Source organism: Oncorhynchus mykiss, chromosome 15 (genome assembly GCF_057628025.1).
Source record: "Oncorhynchus mykiss isolate SJ-2025 chromosome 15, ASM5762802v1, whole genome shotgun sequence".
NCBI classification, from domain to species: domain Eukaryota; kingdom Metazoa; phylum Chordata; class Actinopteri; order Salmoniformes; family Salmonidae; genus Oncorhynchus; species Oncorhynchus mykiss.
The window spans coordinates 17304953-17326915 of record NC_143036.1 but is presented as its reverse complement, the minus strand read 5'-3'; the positions used below and the strand labels follow the sequence as shown (position 1 = coordinate 17326915).

The window sequence follows — 21963 nt, the reverse complement described above, 5'->3', positions numbered from 1 at the left end:
GGTGGCTTTTGGCCTGCAGGCTTTGAGGGGCTTTGCTCCACGTCTGAATAATAATCTAGGAGAAAGACTTCAAGATTCACATTGTATTAGTCGTATGTACAGGATTCACATGGTCCAACATATTGCTCATGTGCATGTTCCTTCTCGACAACGCAACAACAATAAGAAATATCAAAAGATAAGAATACGAGCATAAAGTAAATGGCTCAGTAGAATATAATAAACATTTTAGCAGTATAATACAGTAAGTATAAGTATAATACAGGAAAGCACAATTTATAGTCCAATATTTACATGTGTTTTGGGGAAGGGGGGGATGCGGGGCAGGTAAGCCCAGCGGTTAAGTGCATTGGGCCAGTAACCGAAGGTTCACTGGTTCAAATCCCAAGCTGACTAGGTGAAAAATCTGTACATGTGCCCTTGAGCAAGGCACTTAACCGTAATTGCTCCTGTAAGTCGGTCTGGATAAGAGCGTCTGCTAAATGACCCCCCAAAAAATGGGATTGGCTGAGTGTCCTCTTGTTGTGTTTGTAGTGCGGACACGGTGGGCCCCTTCAACAGACGCTGTCTCTCCTGTGACTTCTACGAAAGCTGTGGCTACGTCAAAGGCTCCTTCAGCCACAACATGAGCCTCTTCCTCCTCAGCTGCAAAGGTGGGAGACACCGGTTGGTCAGTCTGTCCATGGGTTGGTTTGTCTGTCTCTCCCCAAGTGAACCTTTGGCCTCTCACTTCTTTCTGAGAGACGCACTAGTAAAGACACAATGAATTCAATGCATGTGTTGGTGACGGATGATATTTGGTCACAAACTCAATCATTTGTGCAGTGTATTTAAACCTCTACAATGCCTCTACCAGAACTCCTGCATTATTTCAACATGTGGCTACGGGTCCAATAGCAGCATCCCAAAGATTGTCATCCTCTCACTGAACTCCCTGGAACCACACAGGACAGCCGGGTTTTCTGAACCTGTCTCTACCTCATTCACTTTTAATCCCTCATTCCCCTACTGCCTCTTGCCCGCTTTCATTTATTTGACGGGATTGTGATATGATTACAGCTCTGTGAGAGATTGCCTGGCCTACTTTGCAGACTCGGAGCCGCAAATGTTTGTTTCTAGAATGTTCACAATTTGCTAAGTGCATCTATCATTTCATTATGTGTCCCTTCCTAGTGCACCGCTGTGTTTTAGGAGACAGAGAGTGAGTGTTTCTACAAGGGCTTGTTTGTTTGGAAGCCAGCTCCTGAACACTGCAGAAATTATTTGGGTTGTGTTCAATTAATTGGATAAGCTAACAATAACAAGCAGGTCTGGACTACATAGTTTGTGCTTGTAGAAAACATGTGAAGTAAAACATTATTTGTAGAGGTTTGAGTCTGTTCTCTGCAAGCAGATAATGTCAGGCTTTCAGACTTTAATCAATTATGTTTTGATGTTGTGTCTGAACTTTTCCAATGGCGTAAACCATGGGTTTGGGGTTTTGAAAGAAAAAAGAAACTTTGAGGCTGGACTATATTGTGTCTCAGTCTTCTATTGTCAAATGGCACCTTAATATTGAGTTCAAATGATTCGATTCGATTCGAATTTTTTTGCAAGTCTTTTTGCAAGTCTAGATAGAAATGGATAATTAAATCATCCTTTCCCGTTCTCTCGCTTTTCCTAGAACTGTGGACAGTGGGGATACATTTTGAAACATGCAGTCATTTGTACATAAGATGGAGCCACAGAATGTACTCATAAACCCAGACAGAGATGAGACAGAGTAGTGCCACCACAAACTAATGGACACGTATCTTGGTTTCAATGCAAGAGAAATGCCTGATGCTGATGTCTTTTTTTGTCCTCTTTGTTTTTGTTTTGGTCTTTCTCCAGGCCCTGATGTCCCGTTTGTAGCCGTGTACAGCACACAGGACAGACAGAGTGAGTCTTCCAGTTAGGATTCTGTTTGGATTCTTTCAAATAAATAATTGGTCATCAAATGAAATCATTCACACCCTGTTTATCTATCAAACACCCACCACACAAACACACACTGCATGATCTTCCTCTTTCTTTCCTCTATTGTTAATATCCAGCATACACACACACACACACGCACAAACACATACACCCACCACACATACACACACACACAAACACATACACCCACCACACATACACACACTGCATGATCTTCCTCTTTCTTTCCTCTATTGTTAATATCCAGCATACACACACACACGCACAAACACATACACTAGATCCATTATACTGAGATCTTATTTCTGACTTGCCATGTAACTGTCAGGAAGCAGATGATACTTGCTAAGTGGGGTGTACACTACACAATTTTAGCCCTGATTTAGCTGTCCCAGACAAGTTTTTTGAGATTGGAGAGGTGAGCGGGTCAGAGATGCAATCTGAGGGCTACCGATCCCGTCTTTTAGCTGTCCGAGATGTCCCGATATTTTCAAACATGTTTGATTTTATCGGCACAGAATCTGCGATGCTCTTGTAGTGTGAGATGTGCAACGTCATGTTTTGTGAACGACGATCAGAAATAGCCAATGAGAGCTCGCCAGAGAAGAAGCCAGTGAGATGACGTTGTTTCACATCACTCAAAATGTGTGGACTCTCGAGCAGGAGCAATGACTACTACTGGTTTGTATTTGTCTTTAACCAAAGCCCCAAAGTGTCAAATCGTTACAGCTCTAAAGTTCACCAGCAATGTTATTCAATTAAAAATGTTGCTAGATATTTCAACTCTATATGGCAAGTGGGAATGTCTGACTGGAAACTTATGAGGCAGCTTTGAGCCACAGCTCGTTCTAGCTACGGTATGTTAACAATCTAATCACATCATTGTTTTGGCAAGAGAATGTGGCGGTATGGAGAATCCTCACGACCAACTGAAGAATCTGGTAGTGTGTGACCCCCGTCTTTGCCACTTTGTTAAGTGTGCACACCACTGCGTTGGCAAGACAAAAATACAAATGGTTGTTTAATGTGAGAGGCTCAGCGATGTTAGGATTTTGAAAGTGGCGTAGTGGACACTCAGCATTAGAGGGACACCATGGGGGGGGGGGGGGGGGACACACACTCACAAACACACCTAGGACATCCACTCCTCTTCATGAATAGACATCATCCCGGAAATACAGTTCTTTATTAACACCGTAGAAAGTAAACATCTGTATCTATCTCTGTTTACCGAGCATTTACAGACCACAGAATTAATGCCCTCCCCTCCATTCCTGATTCACAATATGACCACCCACAGCCATGTGACCTCATCAAACAGGCACAGCATACCAAGACTTTGACAGCACAGCAAGGCCACCTCTGCTTTCTGCTGAGTCACTGTTTACAGCCTTTGCCCAGTGTGTTGGCAGCCATACTGATTACATTACCTAGCTGGATGGATGTCCTCATAACAACATGACCTTCCCACTGTAATGAAAGACTATACCGTGTTTGTTTACTGCTGGTTACAGCATGTACACTTGGAAGAATAGCCACAACTATGTGTACAAAGGGGACTAGATAGCCTACTCTGCAGTCATATTTTACTGCATATATTTCAGTTTAGAGGCCAAGGGAGAAAACTAAAGGTACTTTTGGCAGGAACTCTGCTTTCTAACTGGAGCCCTAAAAGTTATTCTGAAATGTACATGCTGTTGTGGGGGGAATAACAACCTGGATGCATTTTCTGTAAACTGTGTACTCTGCAGCGAACACACACACACACAGACAAGGTCAAAGAGAAATACCTCTTACAACCAGTCAGACAGTCAGGAGAGAACTCTCTCCCCGACCAAAACACCCACTCATTTTGTTACTAGTCCAATCTCAGTCTCAGCATGCCAAGATAAGCCTCTTTAAGGCTCGTCTCTCTGTAGCCAGCCATTCTGAAGTCTTCATTGATATTTACAGCCTACATTGCTGTTCTGTCTTTATCACGGTGTGTCAGTGCAGGGAGGGAGGGAGGGATGTCTCTGCATTCTGGCAATTTCCCTCTGTCCTCTGTAATGTCTCTTGTTGTAAGCATGGCTTCATCACAACTTCCAGACCAACATTCTTCCACAACCCCCTTTGAACATCTACAGTACGTGCCCTTAGACCATGGTAGCCATAGCAACCTCAGCCATAGACTAAGGCCATGATGTTTGTCACTGCAGAGGTGTTTGACCTGGAGACCAATGAGAATCTGAGGATTAGGCTGGACTCCATGCAGATGCCCCACGTGGAATACAAGGAGATCACCATGGAGGATTACAGTATGTTATGTTCCACTCTAACGCTAAGGGAGATTTCAACAGCAGAGCTGTCTTTTAAAGTCTGTTTTGTTCAGATGAACAGATAATGAAGCTGATGAACAAATGAGAATTGTGTCGTGGCAGTATAATCATATCATTACACATACTATCAGGAATCAAGATGAGACCAAAGTGCAGACTGTGTGAAGTAACCATGTTTATTGTAACCACAGGGCAGGAAAATGACAGATCAAGGCAGGCAGGGGTCAATAATCCAGAGCAGAGGTCAAGGTACAGGATGGCAGGCAGGCTCAGAGACAGGCAAGCTCAGAGACAGGCAGGCAGGCTCAGAGACAGGCAGGCTCAGAGACAGGCAGGCGGGTACAGGGTCAGGACAGGCAAAGGTAAAGGTAAAAAACCAGGAGGACGAGAAAAAGAGAGACTAGGGAAAACCAGGCGCTGAGACAAAACGCTGGTAGGCTTGAACAAACAAGACAAACTGGCAACAGACAGAAAAAAATGGTATAAATACAGTGAGGGAAAATAATATTTGATCCCCTGCTGATTTTGTACGTTTGCCCACTGACAAAGAAATGATCAGTCTATCATTTTAATAGTAGGTTTGTTTGAACAGTGAGACAGAATAACAACAAAAAAATCCAGAAAAACCCATGTCAAAAATGTTATAAATTGATTTGCATTTTAAAGGGAAATAAGTATTTGACCCCCTCTCAATCAGAAAGATTTCTGGCTCCCAGGTGTCTTTTATACAGGTAACGAGCTGAGATTAGGAGCACACTCTTAAAGGGAGTGCTCCTAATCTCAGTTTGTTACCTGTATAAAAGACACCTGTCCACAGAAGCAATCAATCAATCAGATTCCAAACTCTCCACCATGGCCAAGACCAAAGAGCTCTCCAAGGATGTCAGGGACAAGATTGTAGACAAGGCTGGAATGGGCTACAAGACCATTGCCAAGCAGCTTGGTGAGAAGGTGACAACAGTTGGTGCGATTATTCGGAAATGGAAGAAACGCAAAAGAACTGTCAATTTCCCTCGGCCTGGGGCTCCATGCAAGATCTCACCTCGTGGAGTTGCAATGATCATGAAAACGGTGAGGAATCAGCCCAGAACTACACGGGAGGATCTTGTCAATGATCTCAAGACAGCTGGGACCATAGTCACCAAGAAAACAATTGGTAACACACTACGCCGTGAAGGACTGAAATCCTGCAGCGCCCGCAAGGTCCCCCTGCTCAATAAAGCACATATACATGCCCGTCTGAAGTTTGCCAAAGAACTTCTGAATGATTCGGAGGACAACTGGGTGAAAGTGTTGTGGTCAGATGAGACCGAAAGGGAGCTCTTTGGCATCAACTCAACTCGCCGTGTTTGGAGGAGGAGGAATGCTGCCTATGACCCCAAGAACGCCATCCCCACCGTCAAACATGGAGGTGGAAACATTATCCTTTGTGGGTGTTTTTCTGCTAAGGGGACAGGACAACTTCACCGCATCAAAGGGACGATGGACGGGGCCATGTACCGTCAAATCTTGGGTGAGAACCTCCTTCCCTCAACCAGGTTATTGAAAATGGGTCGTGGATGGGTATTTCAGCATGACAATGACCCAAAACACACGGCCAAGGCAACAAAGGAGTGGCTCAAGAAGAAGCACATTAAGGTCCTGGAGTGGCCTAACCAGTCTCCAGACCTTAATCCCATAGAAAATCTGTGGAGGGAGCTGAAGGTTCGCGTTGCCAAACGTCAGCCTCCCTCCTGAGATGTGTGCAAACCTGGTGGCCAACTACAAGAAACGTCTGACCTCTGTGATTGCCAACAAGGTACTAAGTCATGTTTTGCAGAGGGGTCAAATACTTATTTCCCTCATTAAAATCAATTTATAACATTTTGGACATGCGTTTTTCTGGATTTTGTTGTTGTTATTCTGTCTCTCACTGTTCAAATAAAACTACCATTAAAATTATAGACAGATCATTTCTTTGTCAGTGGGCAAACATACAAAATCAGCAGGGGATCAAATACTTTTTTCCCTCACTGTACACAAGGGATAATCGGGGAAGATGGGCGACACCTGGAGGGGGGTGGAGACAAGCACAAGGACAGGTGAAACAGATCAGGGCGTGACACATACTGATCACTTTCTCTTGTTGTTGTGTAGCACTAACGATGCAGATCCTCAAACCTGCCAGCTTTGTGGACTCATCTCACTATCCTCTGCTCCTCCTCGTGTGAGTACACACACACACACACACACCTGCTCTACTATAAAAGCTAGCTATCCATCTCCACAGTTTCTCATCAGCCGTTGACACGGAGGTCTTCACCTCCTCTGTGCCATGGACAGGTTGCCTCATCAGGAGAGATAATTACCCTCCGACTCAGTGCTTTAATCAGGGCTATTCATCTAAGGCAGAGATGTGGCAACTCTCTCTCCTTCGCACTACCAGTAATTACGCTGCCAATGAAAAGGTCTCCATTCCCCCTTTAATTAACCCTCCTCTCCTTTCCTCCACTATCACACCATCTCACTCCATGCCCTTGCCTGCAGGTTGGTGAAACACACACTAGACTAGATTCTTCAGTCCCTGTCTCTAGTCTTTTCACCCTGGCTCACCTCTGGATGAAGTGGCATTACTATAAAGACAATGTGTAATTTTCTCTATATCTGCTGTATGAGGACACACCTCCAGTTTAAAAGGGACCGTGAGAGGTGTGTGTGTGCATGTGTAGTTATTTATTTTAGGGAGTGAGTGAGTGAGAATGATGGGTTAATAAGGACTAAACATGCCGCCTTCCCTCGTCGTCACCAGTGACAGCACCCCTGGTGGTCAGATGGTATCAGAGCTGTTCCAAATGGACTGGGCCACGGTGTTGGTGAGCAGCTTCGGGGCCATGGTGTTACGCTTCGACGGGCGGGGCAGCGGCTTCCAGGGGACCAACCTGCTGCACCGCGTCCAGAGGAAGCTGGGCGTGTTCGAGGAGAGGGACCAGCTGGAGGCCCTCAGGTAGGTACCTTCAACTGCGGCCTGATTCTCCACCCTTCTCCTAAGTGGTGCGCTTGCAGTCATGGATTTAAAAGCATTGGATTGGTGTAATAATTGCTGGAGGGTGTTTCCATTATTGTTAAATCCATGATGGGAAGTGTGAGGCCTTGGACTTCTCTGTCACAAGACAGACTACCCTAACACTGTCATATGAACTGAAGAGCAGCCAATCGGCAGAGGTCTGGAAATGTGTAGTGATTTGACATGTGTAAAGGAAAAATAATTTATTCACACACTCTTAGGTAACTAACGTTTAGGCAGCTGAGGCTATAAAGTGTGTGGCTAAATTATTGTTATGTTCCGCCAGCCTGTACCTCGCCAAATCAGGATTTTCTCCTTTCTATATTACAGCCGGGTGCTAACGAGCTATGACATGGACAGCTAGCAAAATAACTGAGCAGAAACACTTGGAAGGGGTACTCAGGATCAGGAATCTTCATTCTGAGATGAAGTAATCCACATCGTATTTCTTGCATTTCAGTATAATATCTAAAGAGCCCTACGTTGACAAGACCAGGATTGGAGCTTTCGGCAAAGTAAGATACTTTTTTTCTCCTGATAATTATGAGGTTAATTGGTTGCATGTAGTTACATCTGAAGTGGATAATGTTCCCTTGAACCCCTTGTATTTTTCAGTATCTATCTGCCAACTCTGATGTGCTAACTAACCACCCTTGTTTTAAGTATAGAAATCACTAGGGAGGCTCTTGAATCTTGCTCGTTCATATCAACATATTGAGTGTCATATTAAAATTGCCAGCTACACTCTTCAACTGAAGTGCAAGCTGTCAATGACAGCTACAGTGTTTATGCCTACTCTGTGTGTTTTTCTTATGTACTGCATTGCTGGAATTGTGTGTTGAAAATAAATAGGAAAAAGACAGATCAGATGTGTGCTGCGAGCTCAACATTTACCTTTGGACCAAATAGATATAGTTTTAATAGATTCTGACACCTCTGATAGGATGTTCATGAAGAGAAGCTTAATTCTGTTGCCTCTGGCCAAGTCCTCCTACTGGCTGCTGATGTATTAGAGAGTCCAGAAGGCCAAAAATTATTTGAAACTAATCATCCATAACATTTTTTTTTTTTTTTTTTTACCTTTATTTTACTAGGCAAGTCAGTTAAGAACAAATTCTTATTTTCAATGACGGCCTAGGAACAGTGGGTTAACTGCCTGTTCAGGGGCAGAACGACAGATATGTACCTTGTCAGCTCGGGGATTTGAACTTGCAACCTTTCGGTTACTAGTCCAACACTCTAACCACTAGGCTACGCATTATGGAGGAAGCTGCAACTTGCAGTAATGGACATGGGATATTTCATATTACTCATTATCAGGGGCATTGCCAAATAGCCTGGTCCCAGATCTGTTTGTGCTCAATGTGTTGAATAGCATGACAATGACCATAGGAGTTGGCAAGACAGCACAAACAGATCTGTGACCAGGCTAATGATCTACTGCTCTTGGGTCTCCAAACTCAATCTTTAAACTGAGCTTGAAATGGGTATCTGTCTGTAGGCAGCAGTTAGAGAAACCTTGTGTTGATATAGGATTTCTGCTTTCCGTCTGTCTGTCTGTCTGTCTGTCTGTCTGTCTGTCTGTCTGTCTCAGGTTTATGGAGGCTATGTGACCAGCCTGTTACTCAGCGCCGAGGATTCCCCGGTGAAATGTGGTGTAGCCCTCTCACCCATCACAGACTTTGACCTATACGGTAAGGTGTGTGTGTGTGTGTGTGTGTAAATGCTTCTTATCAACATGATGGAGCAGACACCCCTCCCACGCCAACACTACAATGCTTATTTTCCACCATAATTTGCAAATAAATTCATTAAAAATCCTACAATGTGATTTTCTGGATTTTTTTTCTCATTTTGTTTGTCATAGTTGAAGTGTACCTATGATGAAAATTACAGGCCTCTCCCATCTTTTTAAGTGGGAGAACTTGCACAATTGGTGGCTGACTAAATATGTTTTTGCCCCACTGTTTATCATGCTAAATGAGGGTTATTAGCACTAGCGTTTCCCCACCTTATTTGAAACCACTACGTCCCTTGATAGGATCTAATGAATTGATTCCTTTTGACAACCTCTCTTCCAGCATCAGCTTTTTCAGAGAGATACCTGGGAATGCCCAAGCCTGACCCAAGAGCATATGCGGTATGCCTTCTTTATTCAGCCTTCACTTGAACTTCATGTATGAGCTGTGTTTTTCTATTGGCTTGTAATATAACATCAGTGTAATACTGTGTATCATAAAATATGATATCTATGTAATTTCTCCACAGATGGCAAATCTAGCACACAGGGCATCACAGTTCCTAGACAAGAAGTTTCTGATTGTTCATCCAACAGCAGATGGTATGAGATCCTTGAAAACCTTTATAGCCTAACAAAATGCTTTTATGTTTTTAACAATAAGATGGTATGTGTTGGTCTCCTTTTCTCTCACCAGAAAAAGTACATTTCCAGCACACAGCTAAATTCATCTCCCAGCTGATCAATGAAAAAGCAAACTACACTCTGCAGGTGAGAGGTACTTCCCAGAATGACACGTAGAAATGGGATGTGTAGAATGGCTACCATCAATAAGGTGCACCAATTTAACTGGAACAGACAAGCCAATGTGTCATGGGAAGCAGATATATTGCTCATTTGCTAATCCAAAATGCATCCCAGTGATTTGGCCATTCTAGGCATTCTATTTCTCTGGGGGCATATTTTGGGCTAGAACTGTTAAACCAAGGAGTTGTGTAACCCCACACCAGCTGAGGGATTACACCTCACAATGACCCCCCCCCCCCCCCCCCCATCTCACTTAATGAGATTATACTCCCCTTTTACGAGGCTTGCTTTAACAGGGTCAACTAATCCCATTAATACATGGAGCATTTAGAAGTCAGAGTTTAGGTCATCGCTGCGTCATAGGTCCCCTTACCCTTATATTCTCTACTGTGTGTTGACTGAGTAGGCCTCATCAGTAATTCAGTATGTGGACACCTGCTCGTCAAACGTCTCATTCCAAAATTATGGGCATTAATATGGAGTTGGTCCCCCCCTTTGCTGCTATTATAGCCTCCACTCTTCTGGGAAGGCTTTCCACTAGATGTTGGAACATTGCTGCGGGGACTTGCTTCCATTCATCCATTGAGGTCGGGCACACAATTAGGCCTGGCTCACAGTCGGCCTTCGAATTCATCTCAAAGGTGTTCAGTGGGGTTGAGGTCAGGGCTCTGTACAGGTCAGTCAAGTTCTTCCACGCCGATCTTGACAAACCATTTGTGTATGGACCTTGCTTTGTGCATGGGGGCATTGTCATGCTGAAACAGAAAAGGGCCTTCCCCAAACTGTTGCCACAAAGTTGGAAGCACAGAATTGTCTAGAAAGTCATTGTATGCTGTAGCATTATGATTTACCTCACAGGAACTAAGGGGCCTAGCCCGAAACATGAAAAACAGCCCCAGACCATTATTCCTCCTCCACCAAACTTTACAGTTGGCACTATGCATTGTGGAAGGTAGCGTCCTCCTGGCATCCGCTAAACCCAGATGTGTCTGTCCGACTGCCAGATGATGAAGTGGGATTCATCACTCCAAAAAAGCGTTTCCACTACTCCATAGTTGAATGGCAGCTAGCTTTACACCACTCCAACCGATGCTTGGCATTACGCGTGGTGATCTTAGGCTTGTGTGTGGCTGCACAGCCATGGAAACCCATTTTATGAAGCTCCCGACGAACAGTTATTGTGCTGACATTGCTTCCAGAGGTAGTTTGAAACTCAGTAGTGAATGTTGCAACCGAGGACAGACAATTTTTACGTGCTTAAGCACTAGGCGGTCCCGTTCTGTGAGCTTGTGTGGCCAACCACTTTGCGGCTGAGCCGTTGTTGCTCTTTAGATGTTTCCACTTCACAATAACAGCACTTACAGTTTACTGGGGCACCACTAGCAGGGCAGAAATTTGATGAACTGACTTGTTGGAAAGGTGGCATCCTATGACAGTGTCACGTTGAACATCACTGGGCTCTTCAGTAAGGCCATTGTACTGTCATTGTTTGTCTATGGAGATTGCATGGCTGTGTGTGCGATAGTATACACCTGTCAGCAACGGGTGTGACTGAAATAGCCGAATCCATTTCATTTGAAGGGGTGTCCACATACCTTTGTATATACAGTGCCTTGCGAAAGTATTTGGCCCCCTTGAACTTTGCGACCTTTTGCCACATTTCAGGCTTCAAACATAAAGATATAAAACTGTATTTTTTTGTGAAGAATCAACAACAAGTGGGACACAATCATGAAGTGGAACGACATTTATTGGATATTTCAAACTTTTTTAACAAATCCAAAACTGAAAAATTGGCCGTGCAAAATTATTCAGGCCCTTTACTTTCAGTGCAGAAAACTCTCTCCAGAAGTTCAGTGAGGATCTCTGAATGATCCAATGTTGACCTAAATGACGATAAATACAATCCACCTGTGTGTAATCAAGTCTCCGTATAAATGCACCTGCACTGTGATAGTCTCAGAGGTCCGTTAAAAGCGCAGAGAGCATCATGAAGAAAAAGGAACACACCAGGCAGGTCCGAGATACTGAAGAAGTTTAAAGCCGGATTTGGATACAAAAAGATTTCCCAAGCTTTAAACATCCCAAAGAGCACTGTGCAAGCGATAATATTGAAATGGAAGGAGTATCAGACCACTGCAAATCTACCAAGACCTGGCCGTCCCTCTAAACTTTCAGCTCATACAAGGAGAAGACTGATCAGAGATGCAGCCAAGAGGCCCATGATCACTCTGGATGAACTGCAGAGATCTACAGCTGAGGTGTGAGACTCTGTCCATAGGACAACAATCAGTCGTATATTGCACAAATCTGGCCTTTATGGAAGAGTGGCAAGAAGAAAGCCATTTCTTAAAGATATCCATAAAAATTGTTGTTTAAAGTTTGCCACAAGCCACCTGGGAGACACACCAAACATGTGGAAGAAGGTGCTCTGGTCAGATGAAACCAAAATTGAACTTTTTGGCAACAATGCAAGACGTTATGTTTGGCGTAAAAGCAACACAGCTCATCACCCTGAACACACCATCGCCACTGTCAAACATGGTGGTGGCAGCATCATGGTTTGGGCCTGCTTTTCTTCAGCAGGGACAGGGAAGATGGTTAAAATTGATGGGAAGATGGATGGAGCCAAATACAGGACCATTCTGGAAGAAAACCTGATGGAGTCTGCAAAAGACCTGAGACTGGGACGGAGATTTGTCTTCCAACAAGACAATGATCCAAAACATAAAGCAAAATCTACAATGGAATGGTTCAAAAATAAACATATCCAGGTGTTAGAATGGCCAAGTCAAAGTCCAGACCTGAATCCAATCGAGAATCTGTGGAAAGAACTGAAAACTGCTGTTCACAAATGCTCTCCATCCAACCTCACTGAGCTCGAGCTGTTTTGCAAGGAGGAATGGGAAAAAATGTCAGTCTCTCGATGTGCAAAACTGATAGAGACATACCCCAAGCGACTTACAGCTGTAATCGCAGCAAAAAGTGGTAACTACAAAGTATTAACTTAAAGGGGCTGAATAATTTTGCACGGCCAATTTTTCAGTTTTTGATTTGTTAAAAAAGTTTGAAATATCCAATAAATGTCGTTCCACTTCATGATTGTGTCCCACTTGTTGTTGATTCTTCACAAAAAAATACAGTTTTATATCTTTATGTTTGAAGCCTGAAATGTGGCAAAAGGTCGCAAAGTTCAAGGGGGCCGAATACTTTCGCAAGGCACTGTATATAGTGTACTTTGAAGGGGCTTAGATGATGATGATGATAATAATAACATGTTTATTATAGCATCTACATAGCATGTACATCCAGAGCAATATGAATGGATGTGTGGTGACCAGTGTGTTGTGTTCCCCCTCAGATCTACCCAGACGAGGGCCATTTCATTCACAGCGAGGCCACGCAGCAGCACCTCAGCCAGTCACTGGTCAACTTCTTCGAGGAGTGTTTCCGGCTACCGGAGAAGGTGTTCGAGGAGAGACAGGAGGAGGAGATTGAGGAAGAGGGTTAGCCCAGACAAAACCAACCCCCCAAAACAGAGCTCCAGTCTACGCCTAAGCACAATTCCAGCCCCCATACTTGGTTTCACAATCCACATAATATGCAACCTTCTCTTGGTTTCAACCCTCTTTAGTTCTTTTTTTTTCAATTTTCACCTTCTGTGTTTCCCCTGCTTTTCCACATGATCAACCCTGAGACTGCCGCGTTGCAGATCAACCCTGAGACTGCCGCGTTGCAGATCAACCCTGAGACTGCCGCGTTGCAGATCAACCCTGAGACTGCCGCGTTGCAGATCAACCAATCTCCTCATCCTCAGTTTTTCTCCTCCTCTCCCTCACCTTTTGATTCAGCACGACTCCACAAGAGACTATCGGCAGCCATTTTTTTGACATCGACACAATTAATACATTACGATGAAGGACCACTAGCTGATGTCATATCTGGAGCGTGTTGAAAAGGCGGTTGTGCCAGGAATAGGCATTCTCTGGTCATTTTATGTTTAAAAGGACAAGCTCCTTGGATTCCAAACAACTGGTGGGAGGGAAGGAACATCAAAATCCACACCCAAGCTTTACCAGTCAGTGAGGAAGGAAGACTCTATAGCACAAACTTTACCAGTCAGTGAGGAGGGAAGACTCTATAGCACAAACTTTACCAGTCAGTGAGGAGGGGAGACTCTATAGCACAAACTTTACCAGTCAGTGAGGAGGGGAGACTTAATAGCACAAACTTGTGGTCGAAGATACAGACTCCACATGGTATCTGACGGGTCAAACTGGCTCCAGCCCAGTGTCTGGGATGTGGGTGTCTGTGGGGAAGGGAATGCTCCTATTTTGAAAATCGTGAAGAGACCTTTTCATGTCGGACTGTGCTTGTGTCTGTTGTCCCTTTGTCAAGTAGCACATTAAACATTCCCTTCTTTGGACATCGATACTTTGTTTTTTCAGTGTTCAAGTTTATCTTGGAATCTTCTTGTAGCCTCAAGTATGTATTTAAATGGTGTAGTCTTCATTTTTCCATGTCATGAAAAGGATGTAAACCGAATCAGGTTTGTTCTTGATTCACTTTGTCTTGGTTTTGTTGCAAATCGTTCTCCTCCAGTCATTTGAAATTCAAAGCATAATATATTTTAGTCACTGTGCCTTACTTTGGGAGCAAGCGGTCCTTTTTATGGACTCCTTTTGTCAAAACAAAAAACAACATGGATCATTGCAAAGAAATGTTCTGTTGACCATGGCACCAACTACTGATGGTTAAACCTTCACTCTGAACTTTGAACACTTTGTAATGTTGTCATAGAGTATGTATGGAATTATGTCAAGTAAGAAATGGTCTTCTCTAGTTCCAAATATAACCAATTTCCAAAATGGTTGTAAACAGTAGTAGTTGCATGTATCCTTACATTATTTTGCAGATGTTGAAATGGTAATGAAATTGTTTGTCTGGCTAACGACCACATAAAATGGTTATGTTTTAGTAAATGTTGTGGCATTCCAACCCCTCTCAGTATTACAATTCAAACCCATGGGTGGGTTTGAGGTGCCACTTTAAAATTGATGGTGTTGTATGGCCAAAAGTAGTAGTAGTACATTTGTGTATATAAGGTCATTAATAGCTTAGAATCATTATCACAATCTTTACACTATGAAATACACAGGAAATCTAAAAATTTGAATTCTTGAGGCACGAGTCTGCATTTTTTATGTCATTTTATGTGAATGCTCATTCCTGTTACTTTGTCAATGCATGTTATCAAGTTATTTGCAACTCAATGCGATCTTCGATAGCTCCATTTCAAAGTAGTATTTTTGACATCTTGAATGTTCCATACTGGCATTACATTTACAGTAGTATCGTGATTGAGATCCCAGTCTCGTCAGCTTGATGTGTAAATGTTACTCAAATGTCATTTTAGTCTCTTAATATCTGAGTGTTATTTGTGCATAAATGCATTTTGAAAGTTACATTTGAAATGTATTTTTGTTCTCCTGTTTCTGTCCTTGGGTTGAGTTTAAAGTGGACTTTGCTATCGTCAGTGGCTCTGGTGAACTTTCTAACACTGCCGATTGAACGTGAAGATGGACTTTTGTCAAGTGACCCAAAATAGTACAAGAGACAACTGTGGCATGGGGGTAAATATTAGAATAAAAAGTAGTTTATCTATTTTGGTTCTTATTGCACAATTGTGAATGTTCTCTCTGCTTTGAATTGTGTTTCATAGAAAAACATTTAATCCTCGAGCTACACTAATCAACCAACTGTTTTGTTGGATAATATAAGAATAAGATTGTTTTAGGTTTGTTCAAAAACATAGACATCCATAGTCATACAAACAACTTTATTGTTCTCAGTTAGCCTACTTTCTTTGTAAAACCTTTATCCAAAATATACAAATCAAACATTAAGCTTTTAATTTACAGAAATGTACATCGAAGTGTTGCTGCAAAATACCATTACAATTAATGAAATAAAAATGTTAAATTACATACTCACAAAAAAGTTATATTGTTCAAAGGCAGACTTGATTCCAGTGAACAGGATTGTAGGTTTATATCAGTACCATTAAGAACAATAATTTGGGTCGTTCCACCAATTAGGTTCGTTTTGAGTAGTTTGATTTATTTTATTTAACTTATTTTAACTTATTTAACTTATTTCATAAAGAGCACATGTTCAACTTAATGAAACATATTTCCCCATCTCAAGAGGTTAAATTAAAAACTATAGTGCCAAATAAAGTAACAGGGTTGACTACCTTATCTTAAATCAGCCATACATTTATTTGTGACAGGGGGAATGGAAGCTTGTTGTGTACAACAGGGAGGGGCAATTGAATTCAAACTTCACAAAAAAACATTGTTATAACCTTTCCAGCCTGACCATCTATGGGTAACAGGTTTGAAGTGTTGTGCTCGACCTGCTCAGTTTTTCACCACCAAACACCAGAACATGGGTTAAAAGAGTAGAACTAGCTCACCTGCTTTTACACTGACTTGACAATGAGATATGCAATGTCTCGGGGGGGGGGGGGGGGGGGGGGGAATCAAGAGTTCAGTTCAAGTAACAGAGTTGACCTGAAAATGTGGGAGTTTTTTTTTTCCTTTCTTCACCTTAAAATAAATTACTAATAACATTAAATAAATAATCTTCAGAAATGACTCAAGCAACAAAATAACTAGGGCTTTACAATGATGGTGAACTTGGAGAAATGTTGGGGTTAAGTGGATTAACATCTTCCTAGAAGTCACAGAGGATGCACAGAGGGCATCTTTGGCAATTCAGCAAGTCTTTATTAATATAAAAAAATCAATAGTTATTAATAACAGGCTTTTAAAATTCAATATTTGTCCACAATTTCTACTTAAAATATCAAAAAGACACTCATTTCAAAAGTAATATATTTGTTCAAAGGCAGACTTGATTCCAATGTACACAGGATTGTAGTTATATATCAGTGCCCTCTTCTCCACCTCCTCATCCTCAAATTTGTGAAAGTTTTTTCTAGCTGTTAATGAAAAAGCAGTGGCATAGATTAGTGGTTGAAACATATTGTAACAGGTGGAGTTCGATCTTGACCACACCCTTCATGGTTCAGTCAAGGGGGGCACATTCAAGAACTCTCCATGTTACAATAACATCAAGCTACATATTGAGACAAACACGATAGATTCAGTGACATTTTGCAACACATTACTATAACTACCTTCATTGACAAAGAAATCGGCCATGAAGAAAGTAACCTTTACAGCCAATGGAGAGTGTGGAATGTACGTCTTTGTCCATTCAAATGCATTCTTTTCAGGGTGCCATTGGGTTCCATAGATGGGGAAGCCATATGCTACAGAGAAAAAAATGAACCTATCATTGAAAATTATATTATGCAAGTACATGTTCCAGTATACGTTACTGTATATATACACTACTGTTTGCTAAGTTATAACAATGTGCTTTACCTTCCATAGTTGACACAAACTCGTTTATCCCATCGCTGCTTGTGGTCAGGACTTTGTAGAACTTCCTAAGGTCTGCATTGCTGTTATAAATCTGGATTGCAATGTTGCACGAATAGTTCACAATTAATGCTACAGAGGATACATAAAAGCCTATCACTTGGTGATTGTACACAGACACAATGCACATACCGCCAAAGTGAGACTCCATTTATGGGAGTTTTCAGTGATTGGCTCAGAGGCCAGGGCATCCAGGACCTCTGATGGGAAGCCCTTGAACATCCTACTCTCTCTTGATCCTGAAAGTGAAAGAATTTCACATTACTTCAAGTTGCAGATTATTGTTTCGGTGAGGCTGTGTGCATTCTTGCAGCATTTGAATAAGTGAACCGGTTCCATTTGTGATCATTTGGGAAATTTAATTCTGGTCAAATCTGATGAGTGATGCTTTTCTCTTATGTCTGCATCATGGCGATACACGCAAGTACATATAAAACATACTGTTAGTAAACACCAGTGGCAATGCCACACCACTGGTATTGGTGTGGGACAGAAGCATCTTTCCACTGGTCAGGTACGTCAGTTCCTCGAATCCAAGACACGTGCCCCATACAGGGAAATAGTCACCCCTTGAGTTGGCCTAAAAAGTCAACAACAACAAAAAATGATTAAGAACAGGTTTTTCCCCCCACATATTTGGTAAGGTAAAATGAAGCTCTACTACAATATGTGCAAGTATCAAAAGGAGCATGTCATACCTCTATGGCAAGCTCATAAAAGATTCTAGCAGCCTTTGCATACCCAGATGTGAGGATGCTAACACCACCACCAGGGTAGAGTATTCTACAGGGGGGAAATATATATATTTTTTAAAGAAATAAAAGTGGGATAAGGATTACAAAAACACCACAACAGTGGGTCTTGTACTGCAAATAGCATAGTTGACACCTACCCATTAATGGAGTTGAACAGTGTTTTGTACTCTTCCAGTGTCTTATTTATCCTGTAGAAATCACAGAAAAGTGTGTCAGAGGTTCATAATAAAGTAGTTGGGTAATTAACATTAGGTATATTCAGTCAAATATTATGAGATATTCAGAACAATATTTGAAAAGCTGTTAAGTGCTCAACTATAGTTCATTATCAATCTGCATGAAGCTTACATCACAGGGACGACTCTTGCTCCAGCAGACTCCAGGAACTTGACATACGATGCGGCTATATAAGACGCATTCTGCGGTCGAGGCGAGTATACCTCCTGCGCTAAAACACCTTAGGAAATCGCAGATAGTTTTGGAAGTGAGTTACAATGAGTTTAATAAAGTTAACGTATTTCCAGTAAAGCTACAAAAATATTTAATGTAATAAAATATTAATTTGATTGGAAAGAAGAACCTGTACGGTAAATTAGGCCTACTCCGAATGGGTTACATTTATAGAATAGTACCTATCATTCTGAGGACTAATTGTAGCCATATGGTTGATGTTTTTGATATCAGACCGGACTTTGAAGAGGTCGAACTAGTTATGCAAAGTTCTAATCTCACATAATCATCTATTAGGCAGTGTTAATGATATAGGGAACTATTTATAATAAATACATGATGTAACACGTTAGTTTCTTAGTCATGTGATGCAGAAGTTCACCGATAATAGGCTCGTCGTTCCTCTTCAGCGCTGTGCACGAGGACAAAGTTGAGAAACCAAAACAAAACAGTAGGGCAAAATTGCTCATTTCCGAAACGTGTTTCCACGTGTGGATCAAATTGGTATTGTAAAAAAATTTAACGAGCTTCTCCGTCTAAAGATGACTTGATGACACTGGAAACTAGTACATTGCTATAGGTTGCATACAGTTTATGTTTCTCACGAGGAAGAGCTCAATTGCATAGAGCTGGCGTCCTCATCTCTTTCTCAAAACCCATTGGAGAAGGTCAGAGGGGTGGGACCTTTGGCTTTATCATCCAATGGGTTTGAGGAGAGGAAGGAGAGCCAGTGGAGGAGGGACATAACCAAATGAGAAAAGGCAATGTTCCTGCTACATTAATGATCATAAACTACTGCGCAAATTATCCTAAAACAACCTGCTACAAAAACGTTTCACATGTTTTTACTGGCAGCATAATAAAATGGACATTACCGTTTTCAGCCTTCAAAATAAAAGCTCAAACTGTAGAGGACAGGTTTTAGTTTTTTCTCTATCTTCTAAAAGTGCCCATTAACCTTAATCACATTGACATTTCAATACAACTTGAAAATAACAATATATTTCATTGTTCTAAAAGTGTTGGTTAATTGAAAATACAAAAAAATAAGACCTCACCTAATTTACAATTACTTTTTAAATATAGTGGACTCACAGGAGGCTGATGGGAGGACGGCTCATAATAATGTCTGAAATGGAAACCATGGAATGGTATCAAACACATGGGAACCATGTGTGTCATGTGTTTGATACCAGTTAATTTACTCCATTCCAGACATTACAATGAGCCCCTCCCCAAGTAAGGTGCCACAACCACCTGTGATTGGACTGTACGTTAAATATCATAATTGTAATGTATATATCAGCTAATCTCACATATGAACGGCTATTCTATATAATACCTGCAAGTTGAACAAAATATTGTGGCATGTACAGCAGTTTCAGTAGGTGTCTTCAGACAGGCATTCACAATGTTATGATATGAGGAACAAAAATGACAAAACATTTATACATCCACAATGATGGGATGGATTAGATAAATGCATCCATTCTTCATCCATTTGTTTTTGTTTTTAAATAATAAGGATGAGATTCTAAAGTGTTTCTGTTGGCGGAGATGAAAAATATCCCACAGTATTAAGTATTTGGCGCCCTCAGGTGTTTATTTCTTAGAGGTGTAGAGCAGGATGCATAAAGCTCATGACGCATTGAACAGGGGAAAACTGATTCCCCAAATTAACAGCCACAAAATCTGTCTTGCATGCAAACAAACATGCCAATGTTCATTGTTGAAAACACAACTTTGATCTTATTTGTATGTATATACTGTATTCTACTGTATTTTAATCAATAATCTGATATTGCTCATCCCAATATTTATATATTTATTAATTACATTATTTTACGTTTAGATTTGTGTTGTGGTGTATTGTTAGATACTACTGCACTGTCGGAGCTAGGAACACAAGCATTTCGCTTCACCAGCAATAGCATTGGTAAATATGTGTTGTGACCAATAAAATGTTGTTTGATTTATAGTAGGCTCGCAATGTGTTTGATTATTTTTTTATTTCATCTTTATTTAACCAGGTAGGCCAGTTGAGAACAAGTTCTCATTTACAATTGCGACCTGGCCAAGATAAAGCAAAGCAGTGCGACAAAAACAACAACACAGTTACACACAGGATAAACAAACATACAGTCAATAACACAATAGAAAAACCTGTATACAGTGTATGCAAATGAAGTAAGGAGGTAAGGCAATAAATAGGCCAATAGTGGAGAAGTAATTACAATTTATCAATTTCCACTGGAGTGATATATGTGCAGATGAGGATGTGCAAGTAGAAATACTGGTGTGCAAAAGAGCACAAAAACAAAAAAATATGGGCATGAGGTAGGTTGGATGGGCTGTTTACAGATGGGCTATGTACAGGTGCAATGATCTGCGAGCTGCTCTGACAGCTGACGCTTAAAATTAGTGAGGGAGATATGAGTCTGGAGCGTGTGCTACAAGTGGATGTTGCTATGGTGACCAGTGAGCTGAGATAAGGTGGGGCTTTACCTAGCAGAGACTTGTAGATGACCTGGAGCCAGTTGGTTTGGCGACGAATATGTAGCGAGGACCAGCCAACGACAGCGTACAGGTCGCAGTGGTGGGTAGTATATGGGGCTTTGGTGACAAAACGGTTGGCACTGGGATAGACTACATCTAATTTGCTGAGTAGAGTGTTGGAGGCTATTTTGTAAATGACATCGCCGGGATCGGTAGGATAGTCAGTTTTACGAGGGTATGTTTAGCAGCATGAGTAAAGGAGGCTTTGTTGCGAAATAGGAAGCCGATTCTAGATTTAATTTTGGATTGGAGATGCTTAATGTGAGTCTGGAAGGAGAGTTTACAGTCTAACCAAAAATCTAGGTACGGTATGTAACGGTTCTCTTTAGGTGAAGTAGAGGCGGACCAAAACGCAGCGTGGTGATGATTCATGTTTGTTTAATAAAGGAAAACTATACATGAATAAACTACAAAACAATGAAATGAGAAAACCCAAAACAGCCCTATCTGGTGCAAAACACAGAGACAGGAACAATCACCCACAAACACACAGTGAAACCCAGGCTACCTAAGTATGATTCTCAATCAGAGACAACTAATGACACCTGCCTCTGATTGAGAACCATACTAGGCCGAAACATAGAAATACCCCAAAACATAGAAAAACAAACATAGACTGCCCAACCAACTCACGCCCTGACCATACTAAATAAATACAAAACAAAGGAAATAAAGGTCAGAACGTGAAAGGTATTTATAGTTGTCCACATTTTCTAAGTCAGAACCGTCCAGTAGTGATGCTAGTCGAGCGGGCCGGTGCGGGCAGTGATCAGTCGAAAAGCATGCATTTAGTTTTACTAGCGTTTAAGAGCAGTTGGAAGCCACG

General features: G+C 41.7%; 2 protein-coding genes across 5 annotated transcripts in view; one reads left to right on the top strand and one right to left on the bottom strand.

Annotated features, from left to right (window-relative positions):
* The window catches only part of LOC110489714 (A-type potassium channel modulatory protein DPP6), a 363201-nt gene extending 347672 nt beyond the window's left edge, over positions 1 to 15529 (top strand). For all 4 annotated transcript variants that reach the window (XM_021562496.3, XM_021562499.3, XM_021562495.3 and 1 more), the window contains 11 exons: positions 535 to 653; positions 1873 to 1920; positions 4158 to 4256; positions 6414 to 6483; positions 7066 to 7260; positions 7781 to 7835; positions 8915 to 9014; positions 9402 to 9460; positions 9589 to 9661; positions 9756 to 9829; positions 13227 to 15529. In XM_021562496.3, coding sequence (XP_021418171.1) covers positions 535 to 653; positions 1873 to 1920; positions 4158 to 4256; positions 6414 to 6483; positions 7066 to 7260; positions 7781 to 7835; positions 8915 to 9014; positions 9402 to 9460; positions 9589 to 9661; positions 9756 to 9829; positions 13227 to 13376 — 1042 coding nt within the window. In that variant the 3' untranslated portion in view covers positions 13377 to 15529. The remainder of the gene's footprint in view (positions 1 to 534; positions 654 to 1872; positions 1921 to 4157; positions 4257 to 6413; positions 6484 to 7065; positions 7261 to 7780; positions 7836 to 8914; positions 9015 to 9401; positions 9461 to 9588; positions 9662 to 9755; positions 9830 to 13226) is intronic.
* A 158-nt stretch (positions 15530 to 15687) lies between these two features.
* On the bottom strand, positions 15688 to 19252 carry ggh (gamma-glutamyl hydrolase (conjugase, folylpolygammaglutamyl hydrolase)). The gene is made up of 9 exons (XM_021562494.3): positions 18964 to 19252; positions 18480 to 18588; positions 18269 to 18319; positions 18075 to 18159; positions 17818 to 17956; positions 17509 to 17615; positions 17320 to 17410; positions 17070 to 17204; positions 15688 to 16871 (listed from the first exon to the last, which is right to left on the bottom strand). The coding sequence occupies exons 1-9, from the start codon at positions 19049 to 19051 to the stop codon at positions 16753 to 16755; spliced, it is 924 nt and encodes a 307-aa protein (XP_021418169.1). The 5' UTR covers positions 19052 to 19252; the 3' UTR covers positions 15688 to 16752.
* Positions 19253 to 21963: the final 2711 nt, after the last annotated feature.

Bases quoted from the DNA above. Each gene is read 5' to 3' on its own strand.
- ggh (XM_021562494.3), bottom strand. From the start codon at position 19,051: ATGAGCAATTTTGCCCTACTGTTTTGTTTTGGTTTCTCAACTTTGTCC. The intron at 17,411-17,508 runs GTATGTGCATTG...ATTGCAATCCAG, and splicing joins AATGGAGTCTCACTTTGGCG to ATTTATAACAGCAATGCAGA. The intron at 17,205-17,319 runs GTAAAGCACATT...TTTTCTCTGTAG, and splicing joins GTTTGTGTCAACTATGGAAG to CATATGGCTTCCCCATCTAT.